This window comes from Lipotes vexillifer, unplaced genomic scaffold, assembly GCF_000442215.2.
Source record: "Lipotes vexillifer unplaced genomic scaffold, Lipotes_vexillifer_v1.1 scaffold234, whole genome shotgun sequence".
NCBI classification, from domain to species: domain Eukaryota; kingdom Metazoa; phylum Chordata; class Mammalia; order Artiodactyla; family Lipotidae; genus Lipotes; species Lipotes vexillifer.
Window position 1 is genome coordinate 1,331,386 of NW_006782612.1, and position 16,909 is coordinate 1,348,294.

Sequence of the window (16,909 nt, forward strand, 5' to 3'; positions counted from 1 at the left end):
TTAATTGGGAGTCCTGCTGCTTCAGTTATATATTCACATATTACTGGTTGGGGGTGGCTGAGTGAATTAATGAAATAGTTCTATACAATGTAAAGCACTGTTTTTACTTGGTAGGGATGGTACTCGGTCAGCATAGGTATATATGTTTGCTTTTGTTGCCCAATACTTTTTTTTACAATCCCCTCCCCCCTACTTTTTGCATTCTTCATAATATTCTGTTTATTTCAGTGGATGAATTGAATGACACTATAGCTGCTAATTTGAGTGACACTGAGTTTTATGGTGGTGAGTTATGGTGATTGTAACTGACATTTCTCCTTCATTGTAGAATTTAGTTCACTAACTTCACCTCCATGGCTGTTTAACCTTATTTCTTTATGAAATTCCTAGTTCCGTGTTTAATACCACTAAAATCATGTATGTTTCATATGAAGTTTAGCTCTGAGCTTTCAAACATGTCACTATAACGTGTTCCATGTTGTATGTATAATAATGAAAGTTACTATAACTGTTTTCATGTAAAGAACCATTCCACAAGATTTGGGAAAAAATCTTGCGTGTATGTTCAGAATTACATTTTTCATTTTTTGTCTGGCTCATAAACTTTTCTCATGAATTAAATAAGAGTTGGCAAGGTGCGTTATCTTGCTAAAATACTAACGTCAAAGTCTTAGTAAACTTTTGCAATTAATATTAAGTGGATTTTGATAGTAAATCATCGTATTTCCATCTGTTTTCACATGACCTTATCAACGTCATATAATTAGCAATAGTATTTCTCTTAGTTTTGTTTAAAATCGAGTGACTGTCTTCAGTGGAAGTAATCTTTTTAAAAATAGAGGATTTAACCTCATTCTTTTAAAAAGAAAAGAATTTGATTTCCTTAACGGAAATATGGCTCTCAGGTATAGAGTCTATGTGTGAAAATTATGGGTTCTGGATATGGGGTCCTCTTAATTATCTATAAGGCAGAATTTCTGCTGTATTAATTTTTTACCTTTGAGATATGAAGTAAAAAACATTAAGTTACTATCAATGACCAGAGTAAACAGATCACAACTCCTGCCTTATTTTATTTTATTTTATCTTACCTTATTTCATTTTATCTTATTTTATGTTAAAATCCTCCTGAAAAATATGGGTCTCAAAATCATTCCCAAAGTGATTTCAGAGGGGTAAAATCTAAGGAAAACTCTAATTTATCTCCAGTAATACCTTCTCTGGTGTTCAGTCTTTTCTTCTGAGAAATGAGAAGAATTCATATGTTACATTTTCAGTTTTTATGAGCATCAAGTAGATAATACATTGAAGTGTTGAACACTGTAAAGGGCTCTTAGAACCTCAAGACGGTATGATTTCGACTTTAAGTTTTTTCTGAGCGGCCATCAGAAGATAAGGCCACATTTAGGCAAGGACTACATAAAACATGGAGGTAGTCTGTAGGTATCTTCCTGAGATTTCTGACTTGAGCCCTTTTTTACGTTTTTGTCGAGGAAACCCATTTCAGTTGCTTGAAGTCCACCCTTAATTTATGGCACACAATTTGCCATACCTCTGCAGTCACTTTCTAGTTGTGTTTTGTTTTGTTTTCCATAAACTTTGCAGTTTTGATAGGTAAGATGTCCATCACGATTTATCTTCACGATTAGTCAATGGAATTGACTATAATGTTGTCCCTAGGGTAAAGCAAAATACCCCTTCCATCATCATATCTTCCAGACAGCTCATTTTCAATTTGACGTGCGCACTCATCTTAAGAGATGGACAGTTTGATAACATGATTTTCCTCTCTATGTCTACATTTTGAAAATTTGCCAACTCACCAAAAATTCATAGGACCCTAACCCAAATTAGGGAAATGTACAAGAGGAAAACAGTTCTTATTAATGCTTGTGGTGCAACCAAAATAGTTTGTACTTCCGGTCGAGTAAGTAATGGCTATTTGCAAGGCAAAGAGTGTGTCTGTGTTAGTTTAACAAATTTCACAATCAAATGCTAAATGGATTTGCAAAGGGATTAGATTCTTAGGCAGTGAACTGGGCTTCTAGAAATCCGTGTTCATAACTCTGAATGCATATTGATTTTCTTGTTTGCAGCTAAATCACATAGAGAGAGGCCACCAACATTTTTAACTCCAGAAGGCAATGCAAGCCGCAGAGAGGAATTACGAGGAAATGTCCTTTCACTTGAGTGCATTGCAGAAGGGCTGTGAGTTAACTCTGTCTTGATGTCCACTTCTTATGTAAACATAGTAGATTGGTAGAGAGGTGTTAATATCATAACAAGAGTCATTGTCTTATGTTGATTCCATTAAGCATCAAGAAAAATGTGATAATCCTTCCAAAACAGGCCATATAAATTTCATGTTATTAAAATATTTTGTTAATAGTGTTCCTTTTGAGATAAGTATCAGTAATCACCTTCTGACTGCTCTGATTATATAATTCAGGTTATTGTTTTGCTGCTGTTGTCTAACAAAGCATCTCAAAAATTAGCGGCTTAAAACCAATAGCTGTTTATCACTGATCGTTTGTCTGCAGGTCTGCAGGGCAGTTGTGCTGTAACAGGCTAGATCCGACTGATTTCAGTTGACCCTGTTTGTGCATCTGCTGGGCGGCTCGGCTCTGGGTTCACAGCTCTGGGTCTGTTGGCTATGAGCAGGGCAGCGGAGCTCTTGACCATGAGTTTCTCACACCCCTCTAGCAATCTCGCCCTGGCTTGTTCTCCTAACAGCAGAGGCAAACATTGCCTCACAGGACCTAACCTCCTACCTGGCACACTGTCCCAACCCCTGCCTCCTAGTGACCAGTCACCAGCCCAGCTTCTTTGCAGATGTCTCATCTGTGCAGACCTCAAAACTGACGCCACCCCCAGAACGCACGTGCCCTTGACAGGAGTTCCATATTAGGAAAACGTTCAAGGCAAGCTTCTCTATATAGTTCCCTCTTATGCCTGGCACAGAGCAAGTACTACTGATAAGGCACATTTGCTGAAAACGTTGATTGGAATCTCAGAAACATGTTGTGATCATGTGTTATGATCTCTGCTGTCCTTGGCCTGGTGACTCAAAGTCCACATTCCTTCCTAGAATCCCAGAATTGGCCTCCAGGAATAATTTTACCTCCGGAGGAACATGGAGGCCTCTGCTGGCCGTGTCAGGAAATCACACTACTCACAATTCAGTTCCTCAAATATATCTGTTCAATTACTTTTATTCAACCAAACAAATGAAAAAAATTCTACAATCCATTAATCCCACTTGCATTTCTAATGATAAATACATTATGATCTTCCTGAGGGCGTGGACCATTCTGTTTTTTATCTTTATCTTCCCAACACACAACTCAGTGCTTGGTGTATAATTTAGTCTCAGTAAATGTATTGAATAGATTTTTATTTTACCCTCCTGAAAACCTTCTCAAGTCACCAGATCAAAACAAGCATCATTATGCGCATTAAGGCAACAGAGAAACCTGAGGCCCAAAAGGGTCAGAGATCCAAGATCAGAGAGCAATTTAGGGATAAGGCTGGGATTTTGAAGCAGACCTTTTAACTCTAAGCCTATGTCTGGCTTTTCATCTGTCTCTATAGTTCATGATTTAATAAGAAACATAGGTGAGAAATGGTATGAGTAACATACCGTTTACAATCGTGTAAATGCACGATTCCTCTAATCACTTCATTCAGATCATCAGATAGCCTGTTATAAGATAGGGAGGTGCTTCCATTTGAAATGGAAATGTGTGAAAAGTTCATGGGCACAAATATGTATATCAGCTCCTTCTCTGGCATTTTTAACTCTAGCCGATTAAAAAAAATGATAACTCGGTGTCATTAATTTCATGGTCATTCTTTTGATCGACATAATCCCTTCATGCAGAATTTTCCAAGAGTGCCTCACTGATCAGAACTTTGAAGAAAATAATTAGGTCCCTTCCGTCAAGTAAGTCTTGCTGCCATTCTCACCAGATCCCTGAAGTCCAAGTTCACAGTGGGCCATAAATTAGCACAGTTCTGCTTGTGTGAAAATGGTAACTTACAGACTGAAATGTAAGGGTTTGAGCATGACTCATAAAAGTGTGGTGCTGGGTAAAATCTCTGTATATTCCTCATGATTTTTATGTTTGTGACAAGCTCGCATGAAAATCACCCTCAAAAGCAGCTAGGTGAACTTCTTTTCTTGTAATGTTATTGTTTATTCATCTTATCAGGCCTACCCCAATTATTTACTGGATAAAAGAAGATGGAACACTCCCCATCAACCGGACATTTTATAGGAACTTTAAGAAAACTCTGCAGATTGTTCAGGTTACAGAAGCAGACTCTGGGAATTACCAGTGTATAGCCAAAAATGCACTAGGAGCCATCCATCATGTCATTTCTGTCACAGTTAAAGGTATATCATTGTCTAAAATACATGGCTCTTGCCTCCACTGAGAATCCCTGAGTCTTCAATCAAAATGCCTTTGATTATATTCAATAATAATGTAATTTATATCAACATACATGGCACCTTGAATCTCTTCTCATTGCTATTTATAGTGCATCTAAATCAGGTTAAAAATTCACTCCCTCAGATCTTCCTTGCAGAGGATTCCAATTGATAAGTGTAGAAAGAATGAAGGAAATAGGAAATCACAGTTAGAATCCCACAGTTATAACTGATGTAGGCAAGAGCTAGTGATGAATGCTAAAATTACGGGATGGAGCTTTAAGGAGAAACGGGATATTTGCATAGCCTCAAAGTGTTTCTTCTCCCCTCACCCCCCAAAAATTAATTACTGAGGCAGGTTTAATATATGTCCACAAATTCTTTACTCCTCGTGCCTTAAGGAGATGGAGCTTAATTGTCCTCCCCTTGAGTGAGGGCTGGACTTAACTTGCTTCTAACGAATAGAACATGGAAAGTGGGAAAATAATAACTTTACAGTGGAGAAACCTGGCAGACATCACTCTAACGAAGTGATCAAGGTTAATATAACCACTAATAAGCCATGTCAATATCATGTACTCCCAGATAGGATGGATGTCTACAACAGCGGTTACCAGTGGGGAGAGGCAGTAAAGGGGTAGGGGGTTAAGAGGTACAAACTATGATGTTTAAAATAAGCTACAAGGATCTATTGTACAACACGGGGGATATAGCCAATATTTGATAATAACTGTAAATGGAGTATAACCTTTTTTTAAAAAAAGAAGTAATTATGATGATACCGATGGGGGTGGTTGGATGGTGATTATAATCTAAAAATTCAGGAGTTCTTCACTCAGAAATCACTAAAGTTGACCTTAGATGGAAAAGCTTTTGTTCACTTAAAACCTTCCCATTGATCTGTAGGAGAATTCAGTAGTCACTGGTAGAAACATTCTCTAGGAATGAGAGCATGTTGAAAATGTTTCACAAAATATTTTAGTTACAGATAAGAAGTAGAGAACATATCTTAGGAGAAATACGGAGACTAATCAATTTAGTAAGCTTGATTTATCCCTGAAAGCATTCAGTTGGCTATTCTCCTTTGTAAGTCTGGAAAGATGTTCAAGGAAGAAACAATTCATGAAAAAAAAAAAGAGATGATAGAGAACTTATTTATAGTGTTGGGCTAGTAATTAACATTGATATGTAACACTTATGGCTAACACTGACATATATTCACTTTTCTCCATTTCTGTCCTGATAATGATGAAAAGAGGATGTTCTTTATTATAAAAAATAACCAAAAAGCTCTTGATAATTTAGGGAAAAAAAAAAAAAAAGATGTTCTACAAAATAACTGACTAGTTGTCTTTAAAAGTCTCAGGTTCATGAAAAACAAGGAAAGAGCAAGAAACTTCCAGATCGGAGGAAGCTAAGTAAGAAGATGTGACAATTAAACGCAATGTGGTGTCCAGGACAGGGTCCTGAGACAGAAATAAGACATTAGGGGAAAAATTGGGGAAGTCCTCATACAGTGTGTAGTTGAGCTGATGGTATCCAATGTTAATTTCTTGTTTTGGTATCTGTTCCATGGTTTTGTAAGAGAAAGCTGGTGAAGGGCTTGTAAGAACACTCTATACTAACTTGGCAGCTTTCCAAAAATGCAAAGCTTTAAAAACTGCTTTCCAATTTTATAATTGTATGTATCCTACAGGGCTCAGATTTGTAAAATTCATGTTTCTTAGCCCTATCTGTACCTGTAAATTCCTCTACAGCGTTAGAGAAATCTGTTACCTCTTCGATGTCTGATTAACGTAATGTAAAACAAGATGACGATATTTGAATCAAAAGGCTCTAGAAATAATACATATATGTCACTGAGTCTTAAACATTCTTCTGAAAATCTGAAGTGTTCTTTGAAGCATAAATCTATTCACTCTAAAAAAAAATGAAACTAACAAATGTTTTGCAAAATACTTATTTTTATTAAGATAGTTCAGTATACTAAGTTTGCTAGAATAACTTACTTGATTCAATTTTTTGTGGGTTTTTTTTTCCTTTCCTCACAAAGCGGCTCCATATTGGATCATAGCACCTCAAAATCTTGTGCTGTCCCCAGGAGAGGATGGAACCCTGATCTGCAGAGCTAATGGCAACCCCAAACCCAGAATTAGCTGGTTATTGAATGGAGTCCCGATAGAAAGTAAGTTTCCTTGAGCGGCTTCAACTGCAGTATATTTTCGGAGCGTAGTGACATCTCCACAGGGTACAAATGGTGATAAAATAACTTGGCTTAAGGGAGGAAGCCATATATAAGTTAAACAGAGGCACGAAATTACCTTTAGATTTTAATTTTACTGCCTTTAGATATAATTTATTATGACCGAACCGTTTAAGCTATTTTTTTTCCTTTTTTGGCTGCGTTGGGTCTTCATTGCTGCGTGCAGCCTTTCTCTAGTTATGGCGAGTGGCGGCTTCTCTTTGTTACGAGGCACGGGCTCTAGGCATGTGGGCTTCAGTAGTTGTGGCACGTGGGCTAAGTAGTTGTGGCGCACAGGCTTAGTTGCTCTGCGGCATGTGGGATCTTCCCGGACCAGGGCTCAAACCCGTGTCCCCTGCATTGGCAGGCAGATTCTTAACCACTGCGCCACCAGGGAAGTCCCGTTTATGCTATTAACATAACGGTATGTGCTGCTTGGAACTTGGCAATATTTCCTCTGTTTTGTTTTGTTTTGTTTTTTGCGGTACGCGGGCCTCTCACTGTTGTGGCCTCTCCCGTTGTGGAGCACAGGCTCCGGACGCACAGGCTCAGCGGCCATGGCTCACGGGCCCAGCCGCTCCGCGGCATGTGGGATCTTCCCGGACCAGGGCATGAACCCGTGTCCCCTGCGTCGGCAGGCGGAATCTCAACCACTGCACCACCAGGGAAGCCCTCCTCTGTTTTTTACATGGATCATAGGGTGAGAAATAAACATCACTGAAAAGTTCAGATTATCTTCTTTGTTCAAAATGTCAAGTGATTTGTGGAAACATCACAGGAGTCGGAGGGGATGGGTGGCGAGGCTAGGAATAGAGACAGTGGATATGACAAGAATAAGAAATACAACTGTCTTAATTTAAAGAGGTTTTCATTCGTAAGTAGAGCCCAGATGTTCCCACGTTCTCCAGTCTTGAAAGGTCACCATCCCATTTAATACCCAAAGAAGAACACATCCTCTGACCCCAGTCCTCTGCTGGGTGCTCCATCTTTGACCAATTTTCCCTCCCTCCATATTGCTGTGATCATCCTTGAGCGATACCTATATGGTCCTAGCTGCCAAGTGTCACCTCTTCTGCCACCTTCCCTGGACCACTCCAGCTGTCTCTCAGCCAGCTTGTCCAGGCTGCCCCCCTGCTGCCAGAAACAGTTCCCCAAAGTGTGACCACAGGCTTTCCATCAATCTTCTAAATCACAACAAAGACCAGTTTTACAAAACTTGGTTAAAGGCTTGAGCATAATATAAGGGAATTATAGCAAAGAAAACTTAAAACAGATATTGCAGTCTTTCTGCTCCCGGATTCCTAAGCCCATGGCCATTCACAGGGAGCCTACTACCTTTCCTTTTTCTTGACCCCGCTCACCACCAGCTGCTACCGAGAGGCGAATCTTTGGACATTTTCCCCTTCTTGAAGTTCAGACCTTCTCTTAGACCCAGAGAGAGAGAGAGAGAGAGAGAGAGAGAGAAACAGTTTCTGTTTAAAACCCAGCCTCAGGTTCACTCTCCCAGTCAGTAGCATAATAATCTGCAAAGATATTCTCTACCCTCAATAAAGAGAACCTTCAGGATTATGATGCAGAGCAGCTTAGCTCCACATTTTGCCTCCAAGCCAGAATCAAAAATTGGTTCCTGGGCTTCCCTGGTGGCACAGTGGTTGAGAGTCCACCTGCCGATGTAGGGGACACGGGTTCGTGCCCCGGTCCGAGAGGATCCCACATGCCGTGGAGCGGCTGGGCCCGTGAGCCATGGCCGCTGAGCCTGCGCATCCGGAGCCTGTGCTCCGCAACGGGAGAGGCCACAACGGTGAGAGGCCCGCGTACCGCAAAAAAAAAAAAAAAAAAAAAAAAAAAATTGTTTCCCCTCTTACATACCCAAAAGGTCCATTAAACTGGCTTTCCTGAAATAGTCTTCACCCTAAGATGGACCTGAAAGCTGCTGGCAGATTTTAAATGATACATGTCCCTTCTTCTCACCATCAAGGTCTTACCACTGCAGGTCTAGAGGGGGTGAGAGACCCGGTTCCATGAGTGTTTATTAGGAGTTTGTGCCACACAACACAGTCCTTATTGGATCCTCAGAAACAGACAGCCTGTGTTTACTGTAAAAGGAAATGTGTTCCTGGGAGATCACCGACACTAAGGATGCCAGCAAATCGGGTTTGGATATTTCCATTCCCAATTTTAACTAGGATGAGGATCACAAAAAACTGCAGAGAGTATTTTGGGGCTGTGCATTGGGAAGCTGTTGCCACTCTCAGAAACAAATAGGTGAAAACTGAGAAAAAGTGGAAGAAAGCCCAGAACTGAAAAATAAGTTTTTGGGTAGAGTATCTGATTTTCTTAGGAATGTGTTCAGAATGGCAATAAAGGATGGAGCGTGCTCAGCACGTTGGCACTGTGTTTTGCATCTCAGAGGCTCTGTGCCAATTTATGGAAGGTTAAATGCACCCCTGAGGTCAGGGAAACTGACAGGTGGGAGGGGACATCCATCATTTCTGAGCAGGAAAGCCAGGGAGCCAGGGAATGTTGGAAAGATAAATCCCCAAGCTCCTCAGCCAGAATGCAGTCATAAGCAGGGGAAAATGGAGATGTAGGTGGGTCAGTGACACAAGGACGAGGGGAGATAAAATAAGGAAGCTGATCTTTCCTCCTGATTGGCTCAGCTTGTGAGCCTTCCAAACTGGGCACAGGTGGTGCCTCTCAGGGAACCCTGTAACTGCAGCTGTAATGAGTTTTGAACTTCTAGGTGTAAAATAAGATTCAAGGGTGTAATGTCCAGCACAGGTACTATAGCCAGTATTTTATTACTTTATATGGAATATAATCTATGGAATATCGAATCACTGTGTTCTACACCTGAAACTAATATCATATTGTAAGTCAACTAGACTTTAAAAAGTCAGCTTTGAAATTGTACCCATAGACACTCCCCTTTAAATGAAATATCTGGGGGAAGGATCAAAAGTGAAAAGCCTACATTTTGGGGATGGGTGGTGCAGGACAGCGGTCCCTGGAGACAAGTGGAACCTGTCTGCTGCAACCCTGAATCATCTGACTGGGTCCAGAACAAAATCTTTCAAATCAGGTTCCAAATCAGTTCATTTCTTCCATCCCCAAAGTATGTGTTAAGTCCACGCTGGAAGGAAAACAGGAGGCTCAGCAGAGGAGGATCAGAGTTCCACGGTGCCTACAGATCCAGGGCCCCGTGGCCTGTGGCGTGTCTCACAGCAGTCATTCTGATGGACGAGCAACAAGAGAAACACCGTGCGGCCTGGCAGCAAAGCCAGGGGCCCTGGCCGCCAGGCTGCCCCACAGTGCTGGTAGCAGGTGCTGTGTATTTATACCGAGGTGATGAGAAGTGTCCCTGGAAGGTGTCTTTCTCCACATCTGGTAGCCAAGCTAAAAGTGCATGGATTACTGTTCGGAATCTCAGAACTGAAAGGTGACGTTGGGCTTGAGGCCCCTGGGGGGGACCCTCACAGCTGTCTGCATGGTGGTACTGCAGGGCCACCGCTGTTACCTATCCCCACCCTCAGCCGCTATAGTCCACCTACAGCTTCTGCTGAATGACTTCTTGGCTAGACACTGTCTTTTTTTAAAATTTTTAATGAAAATTTTTTGTAATGTTTAATATAAAAAAAGTTTTAAATTGTATTCAAGTATAGTTGATTTACCATGTTGTGGTAATTTCTTTTTTTTAGTATTTTTTATTTTTGGCTGCGCTGGGTCTTCGTTGCTGCACGCGGGCTTTCTCTAGTTGCGGTGAGCGGGGGCTACTCTTCGTTGCGGTGCACGGGCTTCTCATTGCAGCGGCTTCTCTTGTTGCGGAGCACGGGCTCTAGGCACATGGGCTTCAGTAGCTGTGGTTCGTGGGCTCAGTAGCTGTGGCTCGTGGGCTCTAGAGCGCAGGCTCAGTAGTTGTGGCGCATGGGCTTAATTGCTCCACGGCATGTGGGATCTTCTTGGACCAGGGCTCAAACCCGTGTCCTCTGCATTGGCAGGCGGATTCTTAACCACTACCGCACCAGGGAAGTCCCTTTGTTGTGTTAATTTCTGTTGTACAGCAAAGTGATTCAGTTGTACATATACATTCTTTTTCATATTCTTTTTCATTATGGTTTATCATAGGATGTTGAATATACTTCCCTGTGTTATACAGCAGGACCTTGTTGTCTATCCATTCACTACATAATAGTTTGCATCTGCTAATCGCAAACGCCCAATCCCTCCCTCCCCCACACCTCCGTCTCCCTTGGCAACCACAAGTCTGTTTTCTATGTCTGTGAGTCTGTTTCGTAGATAAGTTCATTTGTAGATACTGTTAAACAGCTACGTTCCAAGTGAACGCTACCTGTCCCACCCTATGTGTACCTCTCCTGATCCAGGAAAAGGAGTAAATAAAGAAGAAAACTGTCCCCAAGTCGGTAGAATTCGAAGAGCCTCGTGCTTCTCCCCTGTCCACACTGCCCATGAATTCGGATGCCTCTGAACAGAACTGCCTTTGAGGTTTGGGTACCATTCTGGAAACCAGACTGGGGCTTGTTTTTCATCTGCAGTCTGCTGAGTTTGCAGCCCACAGATGCATTCAGCAATGACAGGGCAAGGAGGAAGGATGGCAGAGAGGCAGGGGTAGCAGGAAAGAGCAAAATTTACCATAGTATATAGTGGCACAGAATTGGCATGGTGAGGATTCAAGGGGAGACTAGAGTAGACCCCAGAAGTTAGCTGGGAGCACAGGCTGGCTTGCTGACACCTTCTACTTAAGAGGCTGCAGAAACCTTGGATGGACCAGTTGCCAAGGGGCAGGGACAGGGAATAGCTGTTCTTCTGCAGTATCATTGTGCAGCATCCCCACCAGGTGCCTGACGTCGCTGCCAGCTGCAACACAACAGAGACATTATCAGGGGCCCACAGTACCAGATACACAGCCTCCCCACTCCTGACTTGTGGGCAATCACCTAAGGACATTGCTGCTCTCTCCTCCCACCTCTGTGGGCTCTGGCTGCCAAGGGTGCATAAGGACTGTAAAAGGAGAAGCTAGATCAGGAGGGGGAGGGGTCAGACTTGGGTTCTGTTAGCAACATACAGTGGTTTTTTTCAATATGTGTTTTATTTATTTATTTTGGCTGTGCTGGGTCTTAGTTGCAGCATGCGGGATCTTTTTTTTTTTTTTAAATCTTCATTAATTATATTCACACAGAATCTCCAGATTCCTTGCATGTGGTAGCACATTCTCAGATCTTCACAATTCAGTATTTTTTTAGTAGTTGATGGTTCTTATTTATTTATTAACATCTTTATTGGACTATAATTGCTTTACCATGGTGTGTTAGTTTCTGCTTTATAACAAAGTGAATCAGTTATACATATACACATGTTCCCATCTCTCTTCCCTCCTGCGTCAACCTCCCTCCCACCCTCCCTATCCCACCCCTCTAGGTGGTCACAAACCACCGAGCTGATCTCCCTGTGCTATGCGGCTGCTTCCCGCTAGCTATCCACTTTACGCTTGGTAGTGTGTATATGTCCATGCCACTCTCTCACCTCGTCACAGCCTCCCCCTCCCCCTCCCCATATCCTCAAGTCCATGCTCTAGTAGGTCTGTGTCTTTCGTTATGGCATGCATGCGTGGTCTAGTTCCCTGAACAGGGATTGAACCCCGTCCCCCTGCATTGGGAGTGCAGAGTCTTACCCACCAGACCACCAGGGAAGTGCCAGCAAAATACAGTGTTACTGACTTGTGACTGTGCATTTCAGACCTGGCACCTACTGTTTTACAAAGCCGGAAGAATTCATTCAAAAAGAGCCTTGGCCTTAATCTCAGTATCTTCCAAAGCTCTGTCCCTCCAGGACTGGCCAGGTTACTTTTAGCTTTCCTTGAAGCAAAACACGGACTTATTAAATATGGAATCTGTCTAAAACCACCTAAAAAAATTTTTTTTTTTTTGCCATACGCGGGCCTCTCACTGTTGTGGCCTCTCCTGTTGTGGAGCACAGGCTCTGGACGCGCAGGCTCAGCAGCCATGGCTCATGGGCCCAGCCGCTCCACGGCATGTGGGATCTTCCCGGACCGGGGCACGAACCCGTGTTCCCTGCGTCGGCAGGTGGACTCTCAACCACTGCGCCACCAGGGAAGCCCTAAAATTTTTTTTAAAACCATCTGCAGAAGTCAGGAAAAAGAACACAGCTGCAGAGGTGCTGGTGCCAAAAAAGGACTTTGATTTTTATTGTGTGACCCGCAGTGTCTGGGAGGATGTGGAAGTAGAACCCAGGATCAGAAAGAAAATGTCCAAGGTCAAGACTGTGGACATCTAGATTCCTGTCCCTGTCCTAGAAGGCAGCATAGAGCCTAACACTTGTAGATCTTTAATGATCTCGCATGTGAGCTGGGGTCGATCTCTCAGATCCTTCCACATGGAGCATATGTAAGATCACACTATTATTACGTTAAAAGGCCCCTTTTCTCTAAAAGATGAGAAGGGGATGGAATGAAGAGAGTAAGAATGGACAGAAGACCTCCTCCTACCACAGTTACATATTTTGCAGACATGGGAAGAAGAGATTGAAAGCCAGTAACACATGATGAGAAGGCAGGTGGACAGAGGCGTGGTCCAGGATCAACCCAAGATTCCACCAAGGCATCTTTCTTCTTCCTTTTCTCAAAAGTGAAGTGCTCAGGGACTTCCCCGGTGGCACAGTGGTTAAGAATCCGCCTGCCAATGCAGGGGACACGGGTTCAATCCCTGGTCCAGGGAGATGCCACATGCCGCAGAGCAACTAAGCCCATGCGCCACAACTACTGAGCCCGCGTGCTACAACTACTGAAGCCCGTGTGCCCTAGAGCCCACGCGCTGCAACTACTGAGCCTACGTGCCGCAACTACTGGAGCCCGCACACCTAGAGCCCGTGCTCCACAACAAGAGAAGCCACCGCAGTGAGAAGCCCGCACTGCAACGAAGAGTAACCCCCGCTCGCCACAACTAGAGAAAGCCTGTGCACAGCAACCAAGACCCGATGTAGCCAAAAATAAATAAATTAATTAATTTTTTTTAAAAGGAAAGGGCTCTGTGACATCACTTATAGGGGATAGAATGCCTAGATGGAGAAGAAAAGTCATCTCTTCCCCCAGAGATTTGTTCTGCATTATGCTCAGATGTTCAGATTTCAGGAGATGTTTATAAAGGAGACTAACTCAGAAAATCTGAGCAGTAATCGTGCATTAAACAAACCATTAAGTCTGTAGTTTCTCATCTCCGAGGTGCATATACTACTATCTACTTAATCTGTTTCACAAAGCTCTTTTTATTTTTATTTTATTTTATTTTATTTTTAAGTCTACAGCACCCAATATTCCCAGGCAGTCTCCCTTCCAAGTACTAACCAGGCCTGACCCTGCTTAGCTTCCGAGATCAGGAGAGATTGGGTGCATTCAGGGTAGTATGGCCGTAGATCACAAGGCTCTTTTTAAAATCAAATTATGCAAGAGATATAAAAAATATTTTAAAACTTGATAGTACTTTTTACATGTAAAGTGGCACTCACTGTTGTTCTCACTTTCTAAGTGTTGGAAGCGTTCATGGTTTTGGCCAGCTGTGTCAGGAGAGGTAGAATAAAAGAAACCATTGTTGGGAGACTCTCACCCCAGTTCTGAACCTTACCTTTGGGGCTTTAAGTTGTATGGTGGTAATTCTATGCTCTTCAGTTTCTTTCCCCAGTGTGCATTTATGGCAATAGAAGTTGAATATTCCCAGAATTAGTTCTTATTCCTTTGGGTAATTTGGGTTTGGATACTGGAGAGTTACTCCCACCCAGTAGCCAGGACACAGAGTCCAAAGGCTTCGAGTCTCTCTGCACTAGCAATTGGATTCTTTGTCCAATACCCATTGAGCTTCCGTACGTCACCGTGAGAGTTCCTGGGTTTGCTTGTGTTTCTTTAGTAAGTGCTTAAGGAGAATGGAGACCAAACCCCCATGGAGAAGTATCTGCTTTTCCACTCTTATTACTCTCACCTAAAGGGTTTATTTAATTTCTAAATACCTCGCCAAAAATAAATATTTGGAGGCTGCACCATTTAGCAGAAATAAGGCAGATACACTTAGATGCCTCTCAAGAAAAGAATAACATTGGAAAGAGTTGATAGCAAAAAAAAAAAAAAAGAAAAAGCAACCGTGGGCTACATAAAAGCTCTTTTAAATGGTGTATATTGTGCTTGATGAATCCCTACTAGGGGAAGATCGTCCTACTGGCTTAGTGAATTGAACTAGTCTTCCATGTTCATGGTGAGGTAAATTTTTATTGTGGTTAAAAAAACACAAAACAGGTCCTACTGTGTAGCACAGGGAACTATATCCAATCTCCTCGGATAAACGATAATGGAATGTAAAATAGTTAGCTAGTGGGAAGCAGCCGCATAGCACAGGGAGATCAGCTCGGTGCTTTGTGACAACCTAGAGGGGTGGGATAGGGAGGGTGGGAGGGAGGCTCGAGAGGGAGGGGATACGGGGACATATGTATGCATATGGCTGATTCACTTTGGTGTACAACAGAAACTAACACACACACAAAAACAGATTATTGAATAAAGAATGTATGTATGTGTAAAACTGAGTCACTTTGCTGTACAGTAGAGACTGGCACAACATTGTAAATCCATTGTACTTCAATTTAAAAAAAAAACATGCATAACAGAAAATTTACCACCTTAACCATTTTTAAGCATATAGTTCAGTAGTATTATAGTACATTCACACTATTATTAAATAGATCTCCAGAACTTTCTCATCTTGCAAAACTAGAACTCTATACCCATTAAGCACATGGTAATATAATTTTTGTGTTTGTTTGTTTTGTTTTGTTTTTTGTGGTACGCGGGCCTCTCACTGTTGTCTCTCCTGTTGCGGGGCACAGGCTCCGGACGCGCAGGCTCAGCGGCCATGGCTCACGGGCCTAGCCGCTCCGCAGCATGTGAGATCTTCCCGGACTGGGGCACGAACCCGTGTCCCCTGCGTCGGCAGGCGGAATCTCAACCACTGCGCCAGCAGGGAAGCCCATGGTGATGTAATTTTTAAGAGCTTAGTATATTCAAGGAATTTGGAGGGACTCCTGGCCCTCCACTGCCTGCTGGGTCCACAGAGGTGCAGTCAGAATGGACATGGCTTGGGCACTGGGAGTCCCCTGAGGAGGCCCAGCACTGAGTGCTCAACTACTGGGTCCAAAAGTGCTAAGAATAGTTGACAGAGAAAGAGATTCCCAAAATGCTGCTCTGTGCCAGCACACCTTGCTGAGGTGGCGGAAAGACATTGCTGAGAGTATGTGTCAGAAAGGCCCCGAGGATCCTAGACTTGGGATGTGGGACAAGGAACACGGGCTGCCCTGAGGGATGCTGCATTCTCAGGGTACCTGGCTGCCAGCCGCAGCACTAGTCCACTTCCTAGGCTAGTGTGGCGTGTCAGTCCTCTGCTGTCATTTACTGAGGAAATCTATCCTCTGTCAAAGGAATTGCAACTTGTATTTTTCTTCTGGTTAGGAAGAACATGTTCCTTAAGGCCATTTTGAAATCATTAGAGTCATAAACAGCGGATGTGAGCTAAGATGCCAACTCAAAGCATCTTGGCTCACCTATCACTAGTTGAATTAGTTGGAGCATCTAAGATGATTTCCTAAATTAGCTACTGATTGTGGTCAGAGTGTCAGACATACAACTACGTACAGAACTGTGTGATAGTAAATTTGTGTGATTTTAAGCCAGTAAGTTCGGAGTAACTTGTTCAGCATCAGAAGCTAATGCAGTACAAGTAGGCATGATACTTTGAATATGTGAGATAAAAAAAGGATAAATAACTATAGTTTGATTTATTTTTATTATTTATTTTCATTAATAAACCACAGACGAACCTGCTATTTGAAGCTTTTTAAAGTGATAAAGGAGTCTAAAGGCAGTGATAAAAATGTCTTAGGTGCCCATCCTTTTCCTGCCATCAAAGAGGAAAAATGGGGACTTCCCTGGCAGTCCAGTGCTTAAGACTTCGCCTTCCAATGCAGGGGGCACGGGTTCGATCCCTGGCCGGGGGAGCTAAGATCCCACATGCCTCGTGGCCGAAAAACCAAGACATTAAAAAAAAAAAGCAATATTGTAACAAATTCAATAAAGACTTTAAAAATAGTCCAGGGGCTTCCCTGGTGGCGCAGTGCTTGAGAGTCCGCCTGCCGATGCAGGAGACGCGGGGTCGTGCCCCGTT

The 16,909-nt window shown here is 42.7% G+C and overlaps 1 protein-coding gene across 4 annotated transcripts in view; it reads left to right on the top strand.

The window, feature by feature from the left end:
• Positions 1-16,909, top strand: part of NRCAM (neuronal cell adhesion molecule) — a 99,443-nt gene that overhangs the window by 22,406 nt on the left and 60,128 nt on the right. For 2 of the 4 annotated variants that reach the window (XM_007455342.1, XM_007455344.1), the window contains 4 exons: positions 229-285; positions 2,097-2,208; positions 4,212-4,396; positions 6,486-6,617. In XM_007455342.1, the coding sequence (XP_007455404.1) occupies positions 229-285; positions 2,097-2,208; positions 4,212-4,396; positions 6,486-6,617 (486 nt within the window). The remainder of the gene's footprint in view (positions 1-228; positions 286-2,096; positions 2,209-4,211; positions 4,397-6,485; positions 6,618-16,909) is intronic. The other 2 variants (XM_007455345.1, XM_007455343.1) reach the window with 1 other exon arrangement.